The sequence below is a fragment of the Aedes albopictus genome, chromosome 2 (assembly GCF_035046485.1).
Source record: "Aedes albopictus strain Foshan chromosome 2, AalbF5, whole genome shotgun sequence".
NCBI lineage: Eukaryota > Metazoa > Arthropoda > Insecta > Diptera > Culicidae > Aedes > Aedes albopictus.
The window spans coordinates 445,749,668-445,777,495 of NC_085137.1; the positions used below are offsets into that span (position 1 = coordinate 445,749,668).

The 27,828-nt window shown below is 38.6% G+C and overlaps 2 protein-coding genes across 2 annotated transcripts in view; one reads left to right on the top strand and one right to left on the bottom strand.

The window, feature by feature from the left end:
• LOC109420210 (uncharacterized) lies at positions 1 to 27,239 on the top strand. Its single transcript, XM_029869389.2, has 10 exons — positions 1 to 3,060; positions 3,154 to 3,207; positions 6,053 to 6,422; positions 6,663 to 6,757; positions 6,826 to 6,983; positions 7,049 to 7,232; positions 7,287 to 7,536; positions 7,594 to 7,850; positions 7,908 to 8,560; positions 8,622 to 27,239. The coding sequence occupies exons 1-10, from the start codon at positions 3,012 to 3,014 to the stop codon at positions 9,351 to 9,353; spliced, it is 2,802 nt and encodes a 933-aa protein (XP_029725249.2). The 5' UTR covers positions 1 to 3,011; the 3' UTR covers positions 9,354 to 27,239.
• The window catches only part of LOC109420211 (uncharacterized), a 282,042-nt gene that overhangs the window by 228,248 nt on the left and 25,966 nt on the right, over positions 1 to 27,828 (bottom strand). The window lies entirely within an intron of this gene.

A 27,828-nucleotide genomic window follows, 5' to 3' on the forward strand; every position in this document is an offset into this window, starting at 1 on the left:
TATGAAAACTTGCATGCAACTTTGGGAGGGTGACTTGTATGGGAAATATCGTACCTAACATAAATCGCTTAAAACTATCAAATCCGATTTGGTAAAACGAAATATTTTGCATGAGTCGTTGATTTAGATGGTAATTGACCAATTAAACTTTTGATTGCTTAAAAAAAATATTTCCTTGCTTAATGGTTTGCAGTCAAAAAAGCCCAAAATTGCATATTTGGCCCTATAAATTGAGGTATAGCTCAAAATTGTGACGTGTTAGAGCAAATCTGAGCCCGGATTCGGATTCAGCGGACCAAAATCCTTCGGAGACACATAAGTTTGCTCTTAAGACAGACAAAAAGTTATTTTTTGTTACGCTGTGTAACCTTTATACGCTAGATAAGTGCTTTTCCAACTAAGCTTCCGAGCCAATTAAGTTGTTAAATCCTGAAAGATAAAAAACTTTGTTGAAGACCGCAAAGCGATCCGATGCTTGTGAAAATAGTTATAATCAACGAACCGCATGCATATGTATATGTTTCAACATGTAAAGGAATAACAATAGCAACAAAATCATGCTGTTTCGCCAAGCAATGCCAACGCTATAACTTTTTTCATATGCATCAGATCACTTCGCGGTCTTCGACAAAGTTTTTCAGCACACCCTAGGCTATGTTTTTCCTTCATCGGTAGAGACGAACCAGCCAAGGGCTGAAAGTCTCTTTAATAAAGACAAATCAATCAATCAATCAACCCTTCATCGGTTGCATGGTTTTAGAAAAAATCGAGCTTGTTATGAGAGAAATGCAAAAAAGTGTGTTTTCCCATGTAAAACTCCATACCAACTTCAAACGCGATGCGCAAAACGTAGACATAACCGATCCTGCCCAAATTTTGTACACTTAATATTTGGGTCCTTAAATGAGCATGAGCATGAGCATGAGCATATATGACCGTACAATTCGTAGTTGCTACTCCGTGATTGACCAGAACAATCGAAATTGCACAAGGAACCAACAAACGGAACTTGGGAGTAGCTACCGCTCTCAATGTGCACAGTTCGAGAATTCTAGACTTTATTAGTCAATAACGGCGCCGGCCACGTCCTTACGATCATCGAGGAAGGAAAGGAATGTTAGTGTGACGTACGTTGCTACTAGAGACCGAGATCACCTCATCTTCTCCACGACTGTCACGCGAAGGAGTTTTTGTTAGTGAGGAGGGGGAGAGTCACATGATTTGGATTCACTTTGGTAAGTGATGTGATTCATGCAACCTTTACTTGAGTCAAAACACTTATTCATTTTGACTAAAATATTACAAATGTCGACACCGAAGATGACGAACCATTCAAATTTTTGTGTAAATACAAAAAATGAAAGAATAATATTTATTATCAACCGAATGTGCATTGAAAACTAGCGCCGACACATGACGTGACGAACTTTTCAATATTTGTTAGATAAATACACAAAAACCAGAGCAGAATTTTATACATCCTTTAGCATTAATTATTATGATAAAATGGAACGAGCTCACCAATAAACATCTTTCGAAGTGTCCAGCGCGTATGTGCTGCAGCATCTTCCACTAACTGGCCTCTTCTCCGAAATCACTCTGAACCGCTACAACTATACACGGGTACGACGATGTGCACATTCAAATTGATGAAGACGACGACGCGGCCGGTTCGAATGAAAAAAGCGGCCTCTTCACTTTGCCTCCAAAATCACACTAAACCGCTCCGTACGAAGATGAGCACAGTCAAATCGACGACGACGACGACACAGTCAAATCGGCGACGACGACGAAGCGGCCGGCCCGAATGAAAAAAAGCGGTCTCTTCACTTTGCCTCCAAAATCACACTAAACCGTCCCGAACAAAGATGAGCACAGTCAAATCGGCGACGACGACGAAGCGGCCGGCCCGAATGCAAAAAAAAGCGGTCTCTTCACTTTGCCTCCAAAATCACACCACTTAATATTTGGGTCCTTAAATGGGATCAAAAATGCTTTGATCTGATGGGATAGCATTGAATTTTTAATTTTTCCATATAAACGATGACCCACTCTAATGTACATCTAATCCATCCGAAAGGGGTGAAGTTTGTGAAAAAGATAACCTTAGAATTTCATCTTGAACTTGAATTCAGGTTAGTCAATACGTCTTCGAGTCTTCTCGTAGCGTAGCGACGACGCTCCTGTCTAGTGAGTAGGAGTCGTGAGTTTGAGTCTCACCGAGCGGACGAGTAACTTTTTCGCAAATCTCACCTCAATTTGTCCATTTCATACTCACGCCAGTATTTGTAAAGTCTAGCTTTTGGAATTAATTAATGCACTTGATAAGAATGTTATAAGATGCATAAGAATATGTGATACTTTGATAATAATAATATTGAAAACATATATGAAGCCAGATAGAATCAGGATTTTAACATGGGATAAGTTGATTTGCATGCTTATACGAGTTTACTAAACACATCGCAACAAGCTCAAACAATAACATCATATGCGATGGAAATTGTCCATCCGTCGTTTATGTATGCAACAGTGACGATATAATGCGTACATTTTTATGCACCTCCTGACTGTCCGGAGCGGTAAGCAAGTGGTATTGTCGTCGCGGTTGAAACCCGAAGTTTCCCCACACCCGACAATTGAATTTTCTCAAAATCTGTACATGAAACCTTACGTCGGACATAGTGCGCTGCATAGCGGACCTGGCCCTCTATCCAGCGTACTGTGCCCGAAGCACGTCCGACACACGGTTTAGGAGAAAAATCGATTTTCGCGTGTCAAAAATTCCGATTTTCAACTGCACGAACAATACATAAGGACGACGCGACGTAGCTAGCAGTCTCATCTCAACCCATCGACGTCCACGTCCTGTGTTTGAAACCTGTTATCTCTCTGAAGATACGATCACGCAAAGGGAGGAACCACAAATAAGTACTAAATGGAGATTCGTTTTTGATGAATACAGTTTTGATTTTGTGACTCAGTAGCGAATCGTACCTGTGTCTTTCGATATGTTTGGCGCGCTGAGATGGTTAATTACGGTGGTGGTGATTCGTGAAGGTTAGTTCTGAAAATAGTGCATGTATTGAGAAATTTGTGAAGGACTATCAAACAATTAACATAAGTGTTATATGCTAAATTTATATGTTCAAGGTCGACATTGGGATCCAGACAAGATGTTACCAAATGAACGGAACACATTGGATGGTACAGTACTTTTTCGATTATATCACGACTGAAAAAAATAATCGCGTGATATACTGGAGCGTGATAAAATTGAAACAAATTTTTTGCGAGTATTTTTATAACTCAAAATACACCTAAAAACAGAAAAGCAAATAAAAATCTAACGAAACATCAAACCACGCAATGGAAATTGAAAATTTCAGGCAGCATTTTGAAAAATAAATTTAGCCAACCGTCAATAAAGATCAAGAAGTTATCCCAGACAGTATTTATGCTGCATTGTAGAGCAGTGTGAAGATATCCCCTCAACGCCTCAAGTCGCTAGTGAAGACGAAATGGAATGGAGCCGCATGAAATGGGAAGCATGAAGTCTGAAATGGCACTCAATAGTATGCTCGAGTGAGCATGCAATGAGAGTAGCATTTTCACTCTTGAGTATTATTTAAGTTATGACATCCATGCTATCGGTATTTACATGGTAGCAATTTGCCCACACTTATATGAAAAACAAAAATTTTGAAAAATGCCAAGTCTTACCTCCTAAATCAGTTGTTTTGGACTCCCAGAAGCTACGTTTAAAATTTGAGCCAAATCTATTGAGCCTAAGGGAGCACTCAAAATGCTTGAAGTTTGTATGGGAAAACTTTACCAAATGTATGCAGAAATTTTAAGTTTTTGAATTTTGTCGCTAGGTGGCGCTGTAAGCGTTCAATGATCAAACCCTTTGATATAATTGTAGGTGACTATATTCCAAACAACTTTGTCAAAGACCGCGAAGTGATCCGACGGCTGTGAAAAAAGTTATACTCTAGGAAAAGTGAGGCAAAGTATTGAGATTTCATTACACAGCGCAACATTTTTTTGTCTCAAGAGCAAACTTATGTGTCTCCGAAGGATTTTGGGCCGCTGAATCCGAATCCGGGCTCAGATTTGCTCTAACACGTCACAGTTTTGAGCTATACCTCAATTTATAGGGCAAAATATGCGATTTTGGGCTTTTTTGACTGCAAGCCATTAACAAGGAAATATTTTTTTTAAGCAATCAAAAGGTTAATTGGTCAATTGACATCTAAATTATCGACTCATGCAAAAGTTTTCGTTTTACCTAATCAAATTTGATAGATTTAAGCATTTTATGTTAGCATGAAAACTTGCATGCAACTTTTGGAGGGTGACTTGTATGGGAAATATCGTACCTAACATAAATCGCTTAAAACTATAAAATCCGATTTGGTAAAACGAAATATTTTGCATGAGTCGTTAATTTAGATGTTAATTGACCAATTAACCTTTTGATTGCTTGAAAAACATATTTCCGTGCTTAATGGCATGCATTCAAAAAAGCCCAAAATCGCATATTTTGCCCTATAAATTGAGGTATAGCTCAAAATTGTGACGTGTTAGAGCAAATCTGAGCCCGGATTCGGATTCAGCGGCCCAAAATCCTTCGGAGACACATATGTTTGCTCTTGAGACAGACAAAAAGTTAATTTTTGTTACGCTGTGTTATTGATATTTCCTTTACATGTATGGGAAAAGCAACAATAAAGTTTTTCCTTACTTTACCTAGGGTATAACTTTTTTCACAGACGTTGGATCACTTTGCGGTCTTCGACAAAGTTGTTTGGCATATATCACCTACAATAATACCAAAGGGTTTGATTATTGAACGCTTACAACGCCTCCTAGCGGCAAAATTCGAAAACTTAAAATTTTTTCATACATTTGGCCAAGTTTTCCCATACAAACTTCAAGTGTTTTGTGCGCCCCCTTAGGCTTGATTGATTTTGCTCAAATTTTGAACGTAGCTTCTGGAAGTCCAAAACAACTGATTTAGGAGGTAATACTTGGCATTTTTCGAAATTTTTGTTTTTCTTATAAGTGTGGGCCACTTTATTGATCATTGGTCATTTCTTAACAGTCGTTTTAGTGATTTTAATGATCTATTGTGATGAACAATTGCGAACGCAATTCCATTTTAAGCTTGAATTTTGACATAACGAAACATTAAAATTAGTTAAAATTGCAGTTTTAGACAGCTTTTCGTTTGTTAGGTAAATATTTGAGATACGGTAGAATGCGATTCTAGATAATGGAGTTCAGTACCCGATCTGTAATTCCTTAACACCTTTGTAACTGAAACCATTTAGGGTCGAAGCATCAGTTTTTGCCATAATCCAGATTGAAACCTTTCTTATTGGCATATTGGTAGTTTTAATTGGTTAATTAGTATTTTTTTTGGAATGGTTTCCCTTAGATTGACCAAAACAGGTGCCCGAACCCTACAAAAGTAGCATACTTATGACAATTGGCTTCTTTAGTGGTGTTGAGATAATTCCATATTCTTAATCTGCATGCCAAACAGAGCCAAAATCCAAATTTTCATCAATTTTGGTGCCCGGAAACCTATTTAAAAATCAATTTGAAATTTGTATGGGAGCGATTTGTCGAATCACCCCTCGTCGCATTTTGTACTGAGCGGAGCTGTCAAGCAGTTGCCCAGCTGTCAAAAGGTGATTTCAAAATATCTCTTTGAAATTGATTTTAGATACCAAAATAAAGTTCTAAAAATCTGAAAAAAATCATAGCAGCTCAGAAAAAGGTGCTCTTTCGTTTAAAAATAGAAAATCATTGAATTTTTCTTAATTTGAAAACCCAATTCATATGTCCTATTTAATGTGGGATATGTACCTGAAAATATTTCTATCAATTATCATAGCGTGATTAAATCGAAAAAATACCGTGCTAGAATCGAGAGTGATATAATGGAGCGTGATTAAATAGAACCGTGACAAAATCGAAAAACCACTGTATTGATATAAATAAGTAAACCAGAATAAAATGTATCAAAGAAAATGTTACAAAGATTGCAGATTGCGTTTTCATGTGCTCATCGATTCGGATGTAGTTTCCCCTGCTAGAGGGAAGCCCGCATTTTTGAAAGAGTTTGCCCACATGGGAGCTATAGGATGGACCCAGGATGATGGGAAAGTACTGTGGCATTGTGGAGGAACATTGATTTGGATAGACTACGTTCTGACTGCGGCGCATTGCGTGGTAGATCACAGGAATATTCGACCGGATATTGTGCGATTTGGCGATTTGAACTTGGAGACCGATGAGGATGATGAATACGCCCAGCAGTATAAAATTGCTCAAATATATAGACACCCGCTACATCGGTTCGGCGTGAAATACCATGACATAGCACTGATCAAGTTGGAACAGCCTATCAGGTAAGTTTTGTGCTCTAAATAAAAGGCTTAGGGGAAACACCGATTTTTGTTGAACATTAACCAAAACGGGTTTCAAATCATTTGAAGCTCATTTGCACCTGGACTCGCCACCGCGAGTTGAAACGGGTTTAAGTCTTCATTTGTGTATTAAAACCTGTTCCGAAAACTACGAGGAACTATATCAGGATTCCATATTACTGGCGCCAGTAAAGATAACTATGCAGTATTTCCTAATTCCAGGTTGCATGACACAGTGTGCCCAGCATGTCTCTGGATCGATCCAGATATACGATTTACAGAATTCATCGCTACGGGATGGGGCAGCACAGGTCATTGTATGTTTTTGTTTTATATTATTATACACATAGAAGTAAGGAAGACCTTTTTTGTTTTAATTTTTCAGTTGAGGACCGCACCCCTTCGTTGCTAAAAGTTTCATTGAAGCCCATGGAATCCTCCAAATGTGAAATGTTTTATACTAGTGAACTTATTCGGGGTTTGAGTTCTGGATTTCATGAGAACCATCTGTGTGCCGTCGACGAAGAGATGGACACATGTGAAGTGAGTAGATATATACATATGATGCGAATATATGAATGATGTTGGATCTATTACAAAAATTACAGGGTGACTCCGGAGGTCCACTTCAAGTCAAACTAATGCATAGTACTAGCCTTACGCCTTTTGTAGTGGCTGTTACTTCATTCGGATTGCCATGTGGATTATCAAATCCGGGAGTATACACTAAAATAGCACCATATAATGACTGGATTCTAGCAACTATGCGGCAACATGGTGCTGTCATTGAAGGTTTAGCGATAGAGAAGCCATTTCAATACGAGTGAACTAACAACTCAATTTTAGATGACATTTTCAACGCCACATTCTGTGCATTACGATACCAGGAATTTCGTGAACAAATCTATACAATGCCTTTTAACAAAACACATGTGTACGAGACATATTTCATGACTGATCATATATATCCAGAATCTCCACCTACATATCTTGTTCAGCTAATGTGGAATGTTGAGGGAAGTCCTCAGAATTGTTATGGTACAATCATCGATGAAAACACAGTTCTTACAGTTGCTAATTGTGTCCATTATCAAGGGTGAGACCGTGATGGCCTTTTGACAAATCCGGTAAAGAATATTTGAATTCATTTTAGGATTCCAGCTTCAGCTGTCTCACATCCAGAGGAAGGTGTAATTAATATCTCAAAAATAAATGTACATCCTCAATATAATCCGGCTTACAGCTACCACAATATTGCCATTCTACGCTTGGAAAAACTATTCAGCTTTATTAACATTCGACCAGCTTGCATTGATTATGGTAACGTATCTTTACATCAACCGAATTCCGTATTTGGATTCGGAAGGAGAGACATTTACGACGATTGCATTGATTACCCTGACTGCATAGGTATTCCAACATGCACATTGTGTTCAATTCAAAACGCCAATACAAGTTATCTTTTAGATTCATCATTGATACCACTGACTGTCTACATAGAACCGAAAAATGAGACAACCTGCAGATTGCCCAGAGAATTGCAGTCACGTTTTCCAGACGGCATCACTGATGAACTTATCTGTGCAGGTATTGATCGATTTCTGGTACCGGATGTATGTGATTTGAAGCTTGGAAGCTCGTATTCTCATGTAATTAAAGGAGACATACGCAAGCTTCCAGCCATAGATAGACTAATAATAGTATATGGCGACTTGTATCCTCCACTGGACGGTTTAGTACAAATTGGACGGGACTGTGGCTATGGGGAGCATTTGTTGTCCACAAGACTTCGTAGCCATTTAAAATGGATGGAGCGTGTGTTGCTTCCGAAAAGCGCGACGGCCAATGCAGTTCAGTTCTTGGATCACAGTCGCCGCGAAGGAGATTCATGCACTGATGCACACGGTATGCGGGGAAGGTGCACTGCAATATCGAGATGTCAGCGAAAGTGGAAGAAGTTTGAACTCACAAAAGAGGCAACATTCTGCTCTTCGACATTGGTGATCTGTTGCCCTAACGCTGACATCGATAAAGACGCCTGGAGCAGCAAACATTCGCTTCTAATGAAATGTCCACAACTCGTCTACGATTTGCTTCCAGAGTACGATGGTGCACCAATGGTATACGTTTCAGAAACTATTAGTCGAAACATCAATTTATCGATGATTTTTTTTATTCTAGGTTCGAATTTTTGATAACTCAACCAAGTATATCTGCATGGGCGCCATCATTTCCGATCGAACAATACTAACTTCTGCCAGCTGTGTGAACACCGCAGCATCTCTTTTTGTCCAACCGCTAGGAAATTCTGAAATCTTATTTCAAGTTCGACGGATTGTGCAACACAGTTCCTTCAACACAACCGATTACAGTAATGATATCGCTATACTGCGATTACCGCAATCTCTGATTTGGAGCCCTGGACTGCATCCTGTATGCCTGTGGAACGACCAAACGCATTCTCCACTTATAGTTGAAATGTTACAGCCATTCAATACAACCTACATCACCGATATCGAGTACATCGAGGACATCGAGGACACCGAGATCATCGAGGACACCGAATACATCGAGAACATCGAGGACACCGAGTATATCGAGTACATCGAGAACATCGAGTACATCGAACTGCTAACCATGTACAACTCTGACTGTCAGAGAACACACGCCTATCGGGTGCGAGATTCGCACATTTGCGTCAAATATCCATATCGGGAGTACACGTGTCTTTCATCGCATAGTATGCTTCGGTGGAAAGATGCAGGTGTTGTTCCATACTTGATTGGGCTGTCAACCGATACCAGAGAATGTATGGGATGGTCCTACATGATCTTCTCAAGAGTGGCGGCGTTCATAGATTGGATTGTGGACAACATAGATTTTGAGGAAATCAAACGTTCGTTCAATGTGTAATTGAGAGGCTTTTAAATATTGTTTTACCTAACCTCGAAACAGTCACGAGTACTTTGGCTCCCAAAACTAACATAGTACTAAAGCAGTAAAAGTTTGAAAAATATAAACATGTAAAAACAAAAAATATATGAGTGATTTCGGCTCTGTTATGCCCATGTGGCGTCCGAGCCTTCCTAATAATCGAATAAGTAAAAAAGTGGCACTGAAAAAAAAAATCCTGACAAAAATGTGCATTCTTCTTCCTCTTCTTCTTTCCGGTATTACACTTCAAATGAGATAGGCCTGCTTCTGAGCTCCTCTATTATTATTGACTGAGAGATATTTTTGCCAATTGATAATTTTAAGATGATTAGCCTTTAATACTAAAACAGTAATCTATATTGCTTATCATGCTCCAACTTTCCCTATTCCTAGCAAAAAAAAGTCACATGAGCATAGACCGAAAGAGACTTGTTTCGAGACAACCGACCGACGAGACACGATACGGAGATGCATTCCATGTCAGCTAACGCGGTGTTGTCTCCGCGTTGTTGGATTGCCTCCGTCGTCGCCGGCAAAAGGGTTTGAGGTTAGGATTGGTGTATACTTGCTGGGCATGGCCTGGGACCTGACCAAAGTTCCCAGTGAGCATGCACCGGCAGCAGCATCATCATAATGGTGTAGCGTACCATACCATATAGTTTGTAATGTAGCCGCGTCGTCGCCGTGCGCTGCTCACTCACGGTAGATGCTGGAAACGGGGTTGATTATATGCATTTGGAGTGCATGTGCAACGAACGTGGCAGAAGCGAAAGTGCCACAGTAATTGAATCGCTTCTGCACGGTGGCAGTAGCACTCGCACTGGAAAAAGGGGCACAACAACACTTTCGTTGTCAGTTGAGCCTGTTCGATACTAGTCGGTGAAACGGAGGAGATGACGTCAATGCCATATTGAGATGGCACTTTGGGAAGTTTCATTGTTATTATCCTATGGCGTGAACTTTGGCCGATTTGATCCCACGGGGTCATCTGAGATCGCTATATGGAAATACACTGTAGTGCATAATTTATTGGACAAAGGCATGTTTTCACACAAAATTGTCAATTTTGAGATGCTATATAACTATGAAATGCTTTGATAAAATGAGCTCAAATTTTGAAAAGGAACTACAAATATGCTGATTTTTGCGTGTATGAATAATGAAATGTTTCCATTCACAGGTCTGGGCGTTACGAAGAAACCTAGATAACAATTTGATGCTGTACAAACGTTTCTCCAACTATTTTAAATCAGCCTTCATTTGAACAAAAGCTTAGCACAAGAGGTACAGTCTTTTATTCAGCTCCCAAACATCTAATTTTGGTGATTTTATTCAACCTTTAACTGATTTGAGGTTGATTGAAGAAAGGCTGATTTAAGGCTTACTATGCGCTTAATCAGTAACACTAGTTTACGAAATAAAACAAAAGTCGTGAACTTCTGTCAACGACCAAAATTTTCGAAGCATAATTTAGCGTTGATTTCGAAACCGTGCTGTAATTTTTTTTAAGTAAAACCGTTTTTGAGTTTTAACTCAATATCGAGTTTTACAATATTTTAAAATATGGAATTTAATAAGTTTCCAATATCGCGCGTTTTGTTCAACCAATTTTAAATCTTTTTCCATAAATTAAAAGCTGAATATGATACCATTCGATCATTTTAATGCATGTTTAGTATCAGATTGATGAAATTCAAGATATTGGCGAGTTTTGGGGACGATCTCCTTAATTTTAGCAAAATTTCCTAAAATATTTGAAGAAATGTATTTTTTTTAATGTGAAAAAAAAAAAATTAAAAATTCTTTCTCAACGTTCATTTAACATATCATATGTAGGCGACTTACAGTAAAAAATACAGCTCAATCGGAGCATTGATTACGGTAAATGAGATGTGTGAAGTGAGCAACTTTGCTTAAAAATAGAAAAAAAAATCAATTTCAAATCATCAACCTTGCATGGAAAGTCGAAAAAATTTCCGCTCTACTGTAATTTTATTCCTTCGCGTTTCCGAACTCAAGGCATGATTCTACACCAAAAATGATCATCAGCTTACCGAGTTCAAAAATGCTATAAACTAGTGTAATCAATTAAATTTATTAATTGTGTGTATATAAAATAAAAAAAAACACTGTCGTGAGCCTTTTTTTACCATTAGCTGTGTCAATTTCCAGAAGAGATGTATAGGAATGTATAAATTAATCTGTGGGAAAACTGGTAATTGAACACGGACCGCCTGATTTATAGTCATTCACCTTAGCACCTACACCACACACAATTGTATACATATCCTCGAAAACAAGAACATTACTTGTTGTGCCTGAATAGTCAAGAACATAAGCTGAACTAAGTCTGTATTAAGGCTGAAGAAGCGATATAGACTTCACGAAAACCATGCTTCGGTCAGCTGTCAAAAATTATTTCATTAAAGGTTGAACAACAGATGATTAATTCTGCATGTTGGTTGGTGTATGTTTTAAAGCTGGTTAACCAGATGAATGATATTCTATTCAACTTGATATTCAGCCATTTATGTATTGCTGATTAAAGAGGTTGAACAAGCTATACTTCAGACCAATATTCAGCTGTCATTAACACCATTAACCTGCTATTGTTCAGCTAATACTGTCACTGTTCAGCATTCATTGTTACTTGATAAAAATATTCACGCATAGACGAACCAGCCAAGGGCTGAAAGTCTCTAATAAAGGCAAATCAATCAATCGAAGAATTCACGTCCAATCTTGACATTTTCTGTCAGTTTTGTTCTCTTTGTCATGTGGGGTTTTTATTGGATAAATTGCCTAGAACTTGGTCGTAGAATTCAGATTGGAAGAGAAAGTTTTGAATCCCAATTTTGACTTCAACAGGTTTTAGAAAACATCTCATGACGAAGAGAAGAAAAGCTGCAATAACATATGTTACTTCATGTAGATCTTCAAAATAATTGCTTTAAAAATGTTCACTTTTGCAAGTCACTCCGCGTGACGGTATTGGCTTTCAAGGGCAAAACAAAACATACTGTTACTCATCTTTGTTTCGGTAGCGCAACTACCGAACTGATGATGTTTACCTTTTTTACATACCTATCAACATAATCTGTTGGGGGAATTATTTTATTTTTCCTACTTACTATTGGAGGCTAGTCCACCATGGCCACGCAGGCCATAGCGAGGCTAGCTCCATCGATGCCTGTTTCTAAATTACAATGAAAATAAAACGCTAGACACCTTCCATCAAACTAGACGGCTGCCGACTGATACCTCAATCAACAACCGCCACACACTTTATTCATTCCAGGTATATACAATTTGACTATCTTCTTTAATAACATCATACCTACGCCAACAAATCTACCTCGCTCCAACACTCCAAACTCGTACCTGAAGGTTCGACGCTACCCGAGCGTTCAACGCTACCTAACTTCCAACACTCCTCCTTAGCGTCGCAACCTTCCAACCACGATTACCTCCTCCTGGCTCGAAGCTCCTCCTCACTCCAACGCTTGGCAAGTGGTCCAACTCCGACGCTTGCATCAGCTCTACACCAGTTCCGAGCTCCGACCAGGTCCATCTCCGAGCTCCACCTTCATGTTGTCTTCCGGATCACTCCTCCTGTCGCCAACCTCTTCGTCCGGGTGCGACCACCGAGCTGCATCCGATCCAACTCACAACAATCCTCGAGCTCCGTCCGGTGACCAGCCAGCAGTCATCCAGTTGACCCGTATCGCCAACATTCCCATGGATCCTGTCCTCCGTTGCAGCCAATCCATCCGCCCAAGGATCCCGTGCTGCGACTCCGCGACTTATGCGACGGATCCTTCTCCCGGTCGATACGTGCTGTGGAACTCGCTCCTGGGCCCATAACCTATTGGAGGCTAGTCCACCATGGCCACGCAGGCCATAGCGAGGCTAGCTCCATCGATGCCTGTTTCTAAATTACAATGAAAATAAAACGCTAGACACCTTCCATCAAACTAGACGGCTGCCGACTGATACCTCAATCAACAACCGCCACACACTTTATTCATTCCAGGTATATACAATTTGACTATCTTCTTTAATAACATCATACCTACACCAACAAATCTACCTCGCTCCAACACTCCAAACTCGTACCTGAAGGTTCGACGCTACCCGAGCGTTCAACGCTACCTAACTTCCAACACTTACAACCCACATCCGACAATTTTTTTAAGTGGGAATGGTAGAACTTTCAATTCCCTCGGTCGCACGTACATTAGTTTTGCATTTTGTTCCACAATTTCCGTGAAAAATGAGATCCGGCTTGTGCAAGTGAGGAGTTGAGGTTAGAATTGTAGGATATTCTAGGTTAGATTTGCTATCCACTTCGCCTGAACGATTTTCAGACCCATAAATATCGTACTTCTAATTAGTTTTCACTGCCGTAAAAAATACTGTATGCTCAGAATAAACAGTTATACCTTCGGATCACACTCATTTACTCGTAAATCTCAATCTGACTGTAAAAATAATGAATTTCTTTCCAATGTTTTGAAACCCCGAACGAATTTGACATTGCTTTCGGGAAGCATCATCACGACGACGACAACACTCCCAAGCGGTCGAATCGTCGTTTTGGGGGCGAATTGTCTTTACAATAGTAACAAGATTTTCGATCAAATGTGAAGAGCTGATCGCCTTCTTCAATCGATTTGGGTATGTTTCTAAAAATAGACAAAAAGAATCATTACCAGAACTTTTGCACAATTATCTTGATTCCCGCGCTCTACGTTGCTGGGAAATTGGTCCAGATAATTACACCTTTTCCTGTATTCTACGTAAATTCGATTCCCGAGTGCTTAGAAGTTTAGATGTATTGTATGCTGCAATATCTAAAACAAATCGATTGGAGATCTGCACCATTGTACCAACATCCAAGCCTTCGCAGCCAACCCGAAGAAACGATTACTTCTCCCTCTAATGATCGGATAATTGTAAACAAATTTGAATTTCAATCCCCCCAATAAAACGCAATCTCGCGCGCAACATTTGCCGGATAAAGTCGAAACCTACGCCAACCAAGCGAACCATAAGGGATCACTAATGGAATTGGTGAAAAGAGCATTTTCGATTTGGATGCAGCGCATCACACAAGAGCCAACCGCAGCCAACCCACCGATAGATTTCCGAGTCTCTGTGTTATTGATGGGGGATCCATTCCCCCAATCCGGGGGCTAGAGAGCAACATTTGGCGGAGTGCTCTGGTTCGTAATTGAGCGGCTGGCTGACTCTGGCTCTGTCTGCCGGGCCCGGACGACTCCGGGCTTCTGTTGTTGATCATGCGGCGGCCGGCGCGGCGGGCGCAGCCAAACGTTCGAGATCGCGCCGAGTTTCGAAATGGGGATCAATGAAAACTTAATGATAGCATTCGAAACCTCGATTCGATCTTGATCGGTGTGAAGAATTTCACCGAGTTCGATGCCGACGACGGCGTCAACAAAAGTGCCACGGGCTGGCATGGAAGTCTCTGCACGAGTGAACTCATTGAGGTCTTAACAGGGCGATTATTGTGAGACTTGGGTGTGTGTAGTTGCTACCAGCAGATGGCTTCGTGATTTCAATTACGTAAAACTTTATGTCTATCATTAGCACGAGTGAACTCTTTATAGAAATTGCAAAGGAGGTTCGGTCTATACGCGAACAGTTGCCAATAGTTTGAGAACGTTTTGTTCGGCGTAGTTGATTTGATGATGATGTGGTAAAAAAGTGTGCCATAAATTGCATTGCATTTTCAAAATCATCAACTTATATCCTGAAATCGAGTGGGGTTAAGTTTAGCAAATATTGTTTATGTTTCCCATGTGAGGGGTAGAACACTAAGAAATACTGCTTACTTTGGTATTCCAGAAATCTAGTGCATGTTAGTTGAGAATGAATGGCCACATTTATTGATAGAGACTTCAGTTTATCTTTTCTGGTTTATTTCCCTAAAATCATAAATAACGCGTTGAGTGAAATGTTGCACGACATATTTTGGTTGAAAACCAGAATTGTCCCCAATGAGGCCCCTGTGAAGCCTGTCACGGTGATCTGGATTGGTCAGCTATTTAAAATCTGATGTTGTAGCAGTTGTGTTGTACTAATTCAAAAAATCTGCTAAAAAACTTGTTATGGTAAATCGCCTATTGTTGAACGCTATCCAAATGACGAACAGATTCTGAAAATCATTTTGTAAGTCGAATTTAGAGGTAATTTTCGCTAAATATAAACGAATGATATAAGTAGAAGCATATACATTTTAGAACTAAGCCTTTTCGATTCTTTTTAGCGTGCAATACAATTGTGCAAAATTAGGGACCGATTGGTTGCGTCCGCGAATTCCGCATTGCGATTGAATTTTCATGGAATTTAGTGATGATAATGATGATGATGATAGTGTACCTTCCATAAGCGCAAGGATTTCCTTTGACTGCAATTTAATTTTTATGGAATTTAGTATGGAAAGACCTACGGTTTTAACATTTTTTTTTCATTAAAGGAAATTTTTGTCCAATTCTATGTAATTAATGACATTTCAGTAGGGTAAACCGTCAATTGTTGCACACCCCAAAAACTCGCCAATTGTTGCACATTCCATGCTTTCTTTATGCTTGTGAGGTGTGTTACAATGGATCACTAAAATAACTAAAACGGCCGCTATGAAATGAACAGATAGCGCCATCGTAGCCTTGTGTGTTTGACGTAACTCGACTGTTGTCACTGTGTTACCGTCCATATACGGTGGCGCTTTTGTTTTGATGTGGTGAATAGCGGAAAAGTCGGCTTCAATGATCCATTGCACAGTGGGAAAAAATAGGTATAAAACGCGAATAAATTCAATATCTCTGCTCGGAGTGGATGGATGCGAATGGATATTTGACACAAACTGCAAAAATCTCTACAGTTTCAGATAAAAAGGGTGTCATTCGCCGCACGATGCTGGAAATCAGTGTATTGAGCTCGTTTTACCCCGCGCTCTCTTTTTCACACCTTTTTTAAAAAATCCTCATCTATTCCCGACTAGCCTGCAAAATAAATGACTTATTTAACTTGTATTTGTGTAGAAACTTCCATTATATCGGAAATTTGACATAATATTGCTCCTTCTCTTGTCGATTGCATTCCACTTCGGGCGGAGATGCATGTAAAAATTTAAAGTAATAGGGGATATCGGGGTTATTTGAAGATATTTCAATTTTTAAGGCCGTGCCAAAGGTAAGGTGAGCCAAACCAGCTCCATTCGATACTACGGAAGTTTTAACACAAACACGAATCAAATAAATAATTTATTTTGCACTTTGTGTCAAAATTTCATTCAAATCCATCCACTCCGAGCAGAGATATTGAATTTTTTCGCGTTTTATACCTATTTTTTCCCATTGTGCATTGGCTAAGGTTCTAAGGTGTGCAATAATTTACTATTTACTCCATAGCCCTGGATATGGTAAAAGAATTGACCGAAGACCGCGAAGTGATCCGACGCCTGTGAAAAAGACTCGGTAATTCTGGCCAGAAATTAAGATTTATTATTGATGTTATCCTGACAAGAAAATTATATCAAGTATATACAATATTATGTTATGAAGATATAATATTTTGCATTAACTTTTTTTGTTATAAACCAGATGCAGGATGATGTGAAAATAACTTAAAATGTAACGAAAAGTACACTGGTCCAATCCAGACAATAACCTATTTTGTTATGAACAGATCAAAATCATAACAAAATGTAGTATTTGTTACTTCAGAATTACTAGTTTGTTTCAAAATTTGATAATACTTTGTAATATTACTTTCTAAATCTAAAGGTGGTTTGAAGCTGGTAGATCCAGAGGCAAAAATTAAAGCTCTCTTTTTAAGAAACATTCTTTATGACCCAGACGATGGCGATACGATCTTAGAAGAAAAATATTTACTAGAAAGTAGGAACTCACTTACTCAAAGATTAACAAAAAACGCAAGGGAATGGATTACAGAAGGGAAAGGATTAAAGAAACAATATGATTACAATTGTACTAGGCTCTTGTACAACTATTTTGTAAGTGTGAATAACTGTACACCAAAAGTTGAACAAAAAATTGATACAAATTGGCCAGAGATTTGGGAGAATATTAATATGAACTTTATTTGAACTGATATCAGATCAATAGTTTTTTCTTTTGCTAATGATTTAATTGCTAATGGTAAAAAGCTTTCTACATATAACATTCGCAGAAGTTCAGAAAATTGTCGTAGGTGTGGTTTGTTGGATACTAATTTTCATCGTTTAAAAGAATGTCCTAAGGCAAAGATCATTTGGGAATGGTGTACTTCAATAGTCAGAACGCGTTTTAATATGGATGTTGTTGATTTGGAAGATCTTCTACCGTTCATGATTTGCAAATCAGCGCAAAAACAGAAAGCTGCATTGTGGCTGTCCATGAAAGCGATTTCATTTAATTTGAGAGCTTCAGAACCGTCACTTTTTGTTTTTAAAAAAGAGATAAGAGAAGAAAGATGGAACAACATAAAAATGTTTGCCTCAGAATTCGGATCAAATTTGAATTATGTTAACAATCGTTAGAAGCTGAGATACATAGGTTAAGGAGTTAGTGGTAAAAACGTAAAATGTAAGAAGTTTGTTCAAATTTTATACACAATAAAAAAAACCGTCATATGACTTTTAAAGCAATAGACCGATTGGCAATATTTTTTCATGAATGAAAGATTTTATGAAAAAGTATTGCGAAAAAAAAACTTTAATATACAAATATATACATATATTATATTGAACGAAATTTTAACTATTTTTTCATAACATATCAAAAAATTAGAAATGTTCTTCAAGTCCTTTTTGAGTTACTTTTCTTGTTTGAAAATTTTGTGTTTTGTGCTCTTATAAGTAAGGAATGACCATGTGTCTCCATCACTTTAAAATTGCCGTTAATTTAATTCAAGTGCTACTGAGTGAACTTTAGCTAGTTAAAAAAAACAGCAAATTTGCCTGCTGCCGTCTGATTATCCTACGGAAGTTCCTTCTCAGATTCCTGCTAGAGTTCTTTCTCAGATTCATACAGGACCTCCTTCTGGAATTCCTCCTGAAGTGACTTCAGAGATTGATCTAAGAGTTCTTTCTAAGTTTTCTCCGAAGGTTCCTTCGAGGGACCCCCAAAAATTCCTACTGAAACTACTACAGCAGTTTATTCTGGTGTCCCTCCAGGAATCCAGTTCTGGGAATCCTCAAGAAGTTTTATTCTTGGATTCGTCAAGAAGTTCCTCTTAAGATTTCCTTTTTTGAGAATGTTTCCAGCAGTTCCTCCTGAGAAAAGTTTCCTCTGTGATTTTCGAGGAGTTTCTTTGAGTCTTTCTTGGATCCCTTCAGAAGCTCTTTCGAGAATTCTCTCTGGAGTTCCTTTACGGATATCTCCTGGAGTTCCTTCAGGGATTCCTCCAAGATTTTCTAACATTGACCAGAAGTTGCTTCTGGGATTTATCCAAGAGTTCCCTAAATATTCCAACTAATGAGAATTTCAACCGTAATTTCTTTCGGTATTCCTTCAAAAGTTGGTTTCGGAATTCACTCCTTCCTTTTAGGATTCTTTCATGAGTCCTCTGGGATTCTTCTGAGATTCTTCTTTTTGAATATTCCGAGATTGCCCCAGGAGTTTCTTTCTGGATTTCTCTAGGAGTTCCTGCTGAGATTCCTCAAGCAGTTCCTTCTGGGATTTCTCAATAAGTTTCTTCTGAGACGTCTTCAAGAGTTCTTTTTGCGATTGATTCAGGAGATATTATCTGGAATCCAGGTCAAGAATTTCTTGTGGGATTTTTTCATTGACTATTATCGGGATTGCTCTAGGATCTCCTTCTAGAACTCCTTCATGAGTTTCTCCCATACTTTCTTTTGGAATTCCTTCAAGATTTTCTCCGGTTATTACACCAGGAGTTCCTTGTGGGCTCCCTTCATGAATTTCATCCTGTTTTTTTCCTGTTTATGTCCAAGGAATATCAATGTGTTTTAGGAGCTTTACCTGTGGTTTCAGTGGCGTTCCAGGAGTGTTTCAAGCGTGTTTTAGGAGCTTTAAAGCGTTCCAGGAGTTTTCAAGGTTTTAAGGATGTTTCAGAAGATATCAGGAACGTTCCCGGGGTTTTAAATGGATTTTGGAGCGTTCCAGAGATTCCCACGCTTGTCCTAGGGGAATCTCAGGCAGTTTCAGAAGAGTCAGACACGTTCCACAAAGTTTCAAGCGCTTTCGGAAGAGTTCTAGGGGCGTTTCAGAGGGATATTTTCAGGAGCGGTCCAGTGATGGGCCAGGTGTCTCAGAGAGCTATAACGGCGTTCCTGGAGTACCCTCTCAATTTAACGAAAATTCCTTCGCAACCCTTCTTCTTTTTTTTATCTGTATTAACGAGATTTTTAGCCCTTGGCTAGTTCATCTCGGGACCCACGCTTTACTTCCCTTCCGAAGGAAGAACTCACATTTTGCGAGTTTGTCGGGAGTGGGATTCGATCCCAGGTCCTCGGCGTGATAGTCAAGTGTTGTAACCATCACACCAGTTCCGCTCCGCAACCCTTCTGATGTCCCATGAAAAAGCATTGATTCTCCTCTGACATATACCTAAAACTCCTCTTGGAAGCTCCCTGAACCCCCGAAAAAACCTCTGACACCCTACTAAAACTACTATAAAACCTTAAAATCAAAATCTAACGTATTCGTAATACATAAATTAAAATTTCCTCTTGAAACCTCACATTTTCACACAAAAAATCTTCCAACATTCTTCAGATTTTTTTCCCAAGATTTCAATATGGATTCGTTCAAATGAGTTCACGAGATGTCTAAGTAATTCCTTGAAGTTCCAAAAGTTTTCTTAACGAATTCTAAAAAAGTAATTAAAGGATTTACTCAATAATAAGAAATCTAAGGTCTGCTCCAGAAAATCTTTCAGATCTAATTCCAGAAATTATCCTTAGAACCCTATTTGTACTTTTCCAGATTTTTTTCAAGGAACTTCTTTACATACCTTCATGCATTTTTCTAAGAATCTTCCAACTATTTCTAAAATCCCCCCAGGAACTAGTCTAAGAATACTTCCAAAAAAAATCCTTCAACAAGTTCTCTAGGTATCCCTTTAGGGATTTATCCAATCTACTTTCCAAAGATTCCTCCATGGACCCAAAGGCTTCTTTCAGGAATTTCTCCTGTATTTCCAAAATATTTCCTCAAAAATATTTTTGGGCTTATTCCAAAAAAATCTTTAAAAATTCCTCCAGTTAGGCTAGTGGTTGAGGCTATGGATCGCCAATCCGGAAAAAATCTCAGAACACTAATTTAAAGCAAGGCAGGCCAAGTCCCAGTGGGGACGTGGAGCCAGAAAGAAGAAGAAGAATACTTCAAAAATTCCTGTAATATGATTTTTCACGAAAAATATCCCAGAAACTTCTCTAAGTAACATTAAGAAACTCGTTCATATCTTCTCTCAAAACTTTAATCAGCGTTTTTAAACAATTTCTTCATAAATTCTTACAAATTGTTTTTTTTTTCAAATAGTGCTCTAAAGATTTCTTTTCATGAATTTTAAGGCTCAATTGAGAATGGCAAATGTTCCAAAACTAAAAAAGCACTTTTTTACAAAATGATCTAGAAATCGAAGAAATAAAGAATGTCCGATTGTTTATTTAGTCAATGATGACAATCGGACACGCTCGTTTTGTTCTCTTTTTCATCATTCTCTTTTTCAGTTTTGGATAGTATGTGGATAGTATTCTCATTTGAGCCTTAAAAAAACTAAAAAGTCACTTCACCATTTTCAACTTAAAGTTGCACAGGCTGAATGATCACTAACACGAGACAACGGACAACACACGAAACACCCAGTGGTCCAGTGGAAACTTTTCTGTTTGACGAAAAGTTTTCACATGCAGGGGCGAAAATAGAACCCACACAGTGTGGGCCACACTCCGAGGCTTACGCAATGGCCAGACGACTGACGCCCCTAATCGCACGGCCACGGACACCTAAGAAGAATTTCTGCATGGTATTTTGCCGGATTCCATACAAAATCCCTGGTAAAGTCGTTTTGAATAATTCCCGGAGAACTTCTTGGAGGTATCCTTAGAGTATATTCCATGGGCATGGATTGATGACAGCATCAAATTATCATAATTAACTTTTATCGCTTGTGTTTCGGAATCTTTGAAGGATTTTGGGAGGATTCTTATAAGATTGCCTTGAAGAATTCCTAGAGGAATTCTTGGAAAAAGTCTTTGGATGGACTCTCAAAATAAATCTTGAAAGAATTGTTAGAGAAGTTCATGGAAGTATGAAGGAGCTAGGATGAAGAATTAATGGTGAAATCCTTGTAAGATTTCCAGAGATTTTGAATATTTGGAGAATTTTCGAAAGAATTCATGAAAGAATTCCAGATATAATTTTTATTCCAAAACTTTGAATTATCCAAAGAATTAAAAAAAATCATTAAAAAATACAGGAAAAAGATTGTTAAGGAATCCAAGATTAAATCCTAAGACCTAAGGGAAGTCACTGTAATAATTTTTGAGCGAATCCTCGATGGGATCCCTGAAAGATTAACGAAGAATTTTCCAAGCATTTTCCAATGTTTTCTCCACAAGTTCTCCACATAATTGTGCTAGGTATTCCTCACCGGATTCCACCGGAAATTTTTTCTTAGGCTTTTTCCACGATTCGTAGGGATATTTGCAAAGTTTCTCCAAAATTATCTTCCAAGAATTCTTCCAGTTATTCCCAAAAAGGTGATGCTTCAAATGATTTGTCTTCGAAAACTTTCAACATATTGTCCAGGGATTTTTTTAGAATTTCCGATATATTGATTGTATAATATCGGCAATCTTATTCATGAATTAAGCGAACTACAATGTTATCGCTTCGACGTTTTGAACCAGGTTTTGTCGGAGCGGGATCATAGTACACTTAATTAATTAATAAGACTGCCGGGCCAATGCAATTAGAGATCCCAGGTGATACACAATTAAAAATACCGCCCTTTCTTCAAAATTTCTTTCAAGAATATGGCTAGAAATATCTCAAAAATTCATACGGAAATAATTCGTAAAACTTCTTCAGGAATTCTTCTATTCCATCTATAATTTTTGTATAGTTGGTTTGTCCTAGATTTGTTTTCCTACTGGAATACTTTTAACAAATTTGCTGAAATTTAGAAAATAAATTCTTCAGTGTTACTTTGAAGATTTTTTCTAGAAACTCCTCCAAGAAGTCCTCCAGAAATTCTACCTATTATTTTATCAGGAAGTCCTCCAAGCATAGGGTTCAAAATATGTATATTTTTTCCATTATTCCTCCAGGAGTTTATTCAAAGAACCATTTAAAAAAAGTTCTATGTTTTTGCAAGAATCCTTCCAAGTATTGCAACAAATTTCGCAGTAAATCGTTCTAAGATTCTCCAAGAATTCATTGATTCCCTTAAGAATGCTTCCAAGAGTTAGTTCAAGAGCTCTCTCAATGATTCCTCCAGGAATTCCTACAGAAATTCTACCAAACATTCTTCCAAGATTCTTCCAATTACTCCTTCTGGTATTCTTACAAGGATTCCTCCAGGAATTGTTCCTAGAATTTCTCATGGAATTCGTCCAAGGATTCCTCTAAGGATTCCACCAGGAATTCCTCCAAGGATTCGTCATAAAAATCCTCCAAGGATTACTTCAGGAATACCTACAAGGATCACTTCAGGAGTTCCTAAAAGGATTGCTTCAAAAAGTCCTTCAAGGATTACTCCAGGAATTCCTGCCAGGATTCTTCCAGAAATTCTTCCGAGAATTTAACCAGGAATTCTTTAATGGATTCCACCAAGAATTCTTTAATGGGTTCCTCTACGAATTCTCACAAGGATTCCTCCAGGAATTTTCCCAGGCATTCCTTCGGCATTTTTAAAAGGATTCCTCCAAGGATTGTTCCACGATTTTTTTTCCAAGATTCGTCCATGAATTCCATAAAAAAAATAATTCTTTATCATGATCGGTGCCGATACTGACTGACATAATAAAGTTTCGATATCCTGAAGGTGTACATTGAGAACGGAAAGCTAATCCCAAGCTCCGTTTGTTAATTATTGGTGTAATTTTGACTTTTCTAGGTCAATCACGGCAAAGCAACTACGGATTGTACGATAATAAATGTTCATGTTCATGCGTCCTCAAAGCCTGGGATTTTGTGCCAGGATGAATGAACGCAGTACGCAATATGTCCTTTTTTTTATCTGTATTAACGAGATTTTTAGCCCTAGGCTAGTTCATCTCGGGCAATATGTCCTTTCAAATGGCAATTAATAGAGAAAGTTTCTTTGATGAATTAAATTGGATGATTTTTTTAGAACATGGAACTACATTCAGTTCATCAAATCAGATTAAATAGCTTAAATAACATCTTAAATAGTTTTTTGAATAACAATTGGCGTTTATCCAGTGTAGGTAGGTGTAGCCTGAAAGAGAAGGACTTCCGCAATTTTTCTCATAAACGAAACAATTATGCGCAATTTCTTACGATTACTTTTCATCACGCGTTTGTCCGCGTCCACGGCGGTGGGGTCACAGTTCGGATCGGACTCGCCATCGAAGCGGAACATTTTTATTTACAGCCGATAAGCCCACACAACATCATCCAAGCCGCTCAGAAAAAGCATGCGCTCATGTTGTTCGGTCGGAATATGATCGCCCTCTCTTCCTCACGCCACCAAGCGAAACCGACTACGCGTTATCTTTCCTGAGCGGCTTGATATGCCACAGAAACAAGCATACTACTATGAATAATTAGCGGTTAATTGTTATTGACCAATTATCTAATCATAATACAGCAGAGAGGCAGACCGCGCTGAGCCACGCCATGGGGGGCGTCCGTAGATGATGTAGTATTTTTGATTGTTCTGTTCTCTTAAGGCATTCGTTAAAACTTTTAAAAGCTTACTTTGTACGGAACGTCTCCTTCCCCAACCCAACATGTTCCTAGAGTTGAGTCACATAACAAAATTATAACAAAACTATAGGGACTGCAGCTAGGAATAACAAAAGTTTAAATATGTATTATTTTACAGCGTAAAACCTTGAATATTTTGATGTCATTTTGATCTCACGAGTAAACTTATCACATGTTTGATTTGTAATAGATGAGATATTTAGTTATAATTGTGTTACTCTGAAGCAAACTAAACTTATATGAACAAAATACATGTTTTATAATAACCGTTGTTACAAAAATCATTGTTTCAAAATATCATAATCTGTTATAATTTTGTTGTACCCATTTAGTTGGGTTTGTGACGCTTTTTCTAAGGAAAAGTTAATATTTTGGTAGATTTCGCAATACATAAGTGACCCGATTTTGTCAGCCCCTTTTCGAAAAACGTTTTTTGCTCTCCTCGAAAACCTGAACAATTTTTCAAACTTTTTATCCCTCTATGTTCTGCCCTTTAGCTGTAGTTTGATAATAAACATGGATAAATTAGTTAAAGTTTGACCGTAAGATAATGAGAGCAAAAAAAATTGTCGCAAAATGGGGCTGACAAAATCGGGTCCTTACTGTAGTAGTCACGATCACCTCTCCCCTCAAAATGATGCATCTTTTATGGATGACCCCAGAGCCTTGCAGCCGGATAACGCTGAAAAGCTCCCGCCATCGCGCCACCACACGCTGGAGACTCATTGGAAGCGGTTCAACAATCAGAGGATTTTGTTTTCAGTCGTCCAATAAATGGCCAACCGAACGGGCACTGATCGCGTGTCCCAACAGCCAGTGCTGGTGTGGCGCGCAGCTAATGAAGGGGTTTTCGACGAAAGGAACAAGCACTTCTAGCTGGCTGGCTGGCGAAGAAATTTCTTTCCCGATACGGTTGAAGGGCTCGCTAATGAATGGGTGCATTGACGGTCGTATTTTCTGTATTTTCTGCTCGCTATGTGTCTGCGGTAGGCTGGACACAGTGGACTGTGTGTGGTACAGCAGTAGCAGCAGCAGCGAGGAGTCGATAGCGGCAGACATTCTGTCTACTCACGTAATGATAGTTTAAATTCATTTTGTATGTAACAATTGCATTGCGATTTGACACGAGCCATTGATCGGTGAATTTATTAAAGGGTGTTCAATTACGAGATTTTACATTGACGCGAAATCAATTTTTAGCGAAATATAAATTTTGCTTTAGAGTTTATGCCGAAGGATCACCACTAATTTAATCTATTGAAAATGTGTCATTTGCTAAAATTATTGTAATCAATGCAATGGCGTAGTGTTAGATATTATAAAATCGAGTAAATAAAACAAAATATCGAATGAATTACAAAGGAATCCAAATGAATTGTTCTAGTTGTTTATGGTAGAAAATGTAGTGTACATTTCGTTAGGAACATGATTAAAACCCTCATAAAAATCCGTTTTAAATCTTGTGAGGAATTCCGTTTAATTTCTGAAGGAATGAATGTGAATGTCTATGTAGAATTCATGTTGATTCCTGACATGAATATTAGTGAATTCCTTAGATAACTTTTCTTGTAAAAAAACTGATTCTTGTAAAAAAAGCACGCTTAATTTGAATGAGACCAATTTATGAGAAGAATTGAGGTGAATTTCTGAGAAACATTCCGGTGAATTACTATGAATAATTCCGATGAACTCATGAAATGAGTATTGGTGAATTTTCGACGTTCCAATGAATGTGGGAAGAAGTTTGGGTAAATATCTGATAATATCACAGGCGAAATTTTGAAAAAATCGAAGTCCAAGTTAGTTTCTCGAAGAAGTTCTGACGAATTTTATTCACGAATGCGAGTGATTGATTGATTTGTCTTTATTATAGAGACTATCAGCCCTTGGCGGATTCGTCTCTTAATTCGAGTGAATTCTCTAGAAGAAATCAAATGTATTTCGTAGAAAAACTCTGTTGAATTATGTAGGAATTATATGTAAAAAAGGTAAAACTACATATATAGGATTTCATGCATATTAAATAAAACCTTATAATTATAGTACGGCAGGTTAGATAGTACGGACTAGTGCGACAAAACGGCAAAAACATACATTGTACAAACGGTGGATGACAAAACGATTAGACTCGAGACAGACTTGAACTGATTACACGGAGGGAAACGAAACATTGAATTCGGGACTAAACGTAAGTGACAATTAATAATATTGTACATACTCACATTTCTCTATAGACACATAATTAACATCACAATCAAGAAGGTTACATAAGTTCAACATGAAATTGGTGTTTCTTGATTGTGATGTTAATTATGTGTCTATAGAGAAATGTGAGTATGTACAATATTATTAATTGTCACTTACGTTTAGTCCCGAATTCAATGTTTCGTTTCCCTCCGTGTAATCAGTTCAAGTCTGTCTCGAGTCTAATCGTTTTGTCATCCACCGTTTGTACAATGTATGTTTTTGCCGTTTTGTCGCACTAGTCCGTACTATCTAACCTGCCGTACTATAATTATAAGGTTTTATTTAATATGCATGAAATCCTATATATGTAGTTTGGATGCCAGAACAGACGCTGTTTGAGCCGCTCCTCCTTGGTGAACAGACGCTCGGATCGTACCTCCTCAATCTAGCTGAAGTCAGAAGGACAACAAAGCCCAGGCTGCACTACCAGCTAAGCGCACAACTCTTAGCTGGCGGTCTTTGTCATCGTTTGACCCGTGGAAGCATGAGGTAGGAACTTGTGAGGACCAGAGCTATGTTGGACGCTCTCCATATCGACGACTCACCGTTTTGCAGCCCGGACATCGTTGCCTGCGATTCGGCAAATCTCCAGCCAAAGTGCAGAGGCGATCAAGACGGCGTCACAGTCAGCGACGTGCAACTGATTCCCGGATTGACAACCAATCTTCTCTCGGTGAGTAGAATCGTGCAGAAGGGGTACTCGGTCAAGTTTGACGATGGCTGCGAAGTGGATAATCCGAACGGCGAGTTGGTGGCAACTGCGAGCCACTCCAACAATCAATTCAAGCTAGACCAGGCGGTGAGTAGCAGGCAAAAGGCCATGTCATGTAATGCTGCAGGAAGTTTCGAGCTCTGGCACAAACGGATGGGGCATCTCGAACAAAATAGTGTTGGTTTTCTTCGGAATCTAAAAAAATGGTCAAAAATGCTGATTTATCGGTTGTTTTTTTTTTTTGTCAATAACTCAGAAACGAGTAGAGATATCAAAGTCCAAATAAAGTCGTTCATGTCTCATACATTGGTGGAAAGATTTTGAAAAGAACATGCGTCTAGGCCCTCAATTTGCTGCAATCTTTAGCGTCTTCCTAATAACGCGGTCAATCTTCAGACGGCTGAGACTCCGTTCCCGGAATAATTCCCTTGCACGCAGAAACAACCGGGGAGAACATATACAGTGACCCCACACCGATGAATCACCTTAAATTTTGTACACTATTTATGAATCACCGTGTTGATCAAATGGAGTGATCCATAAACTGTGG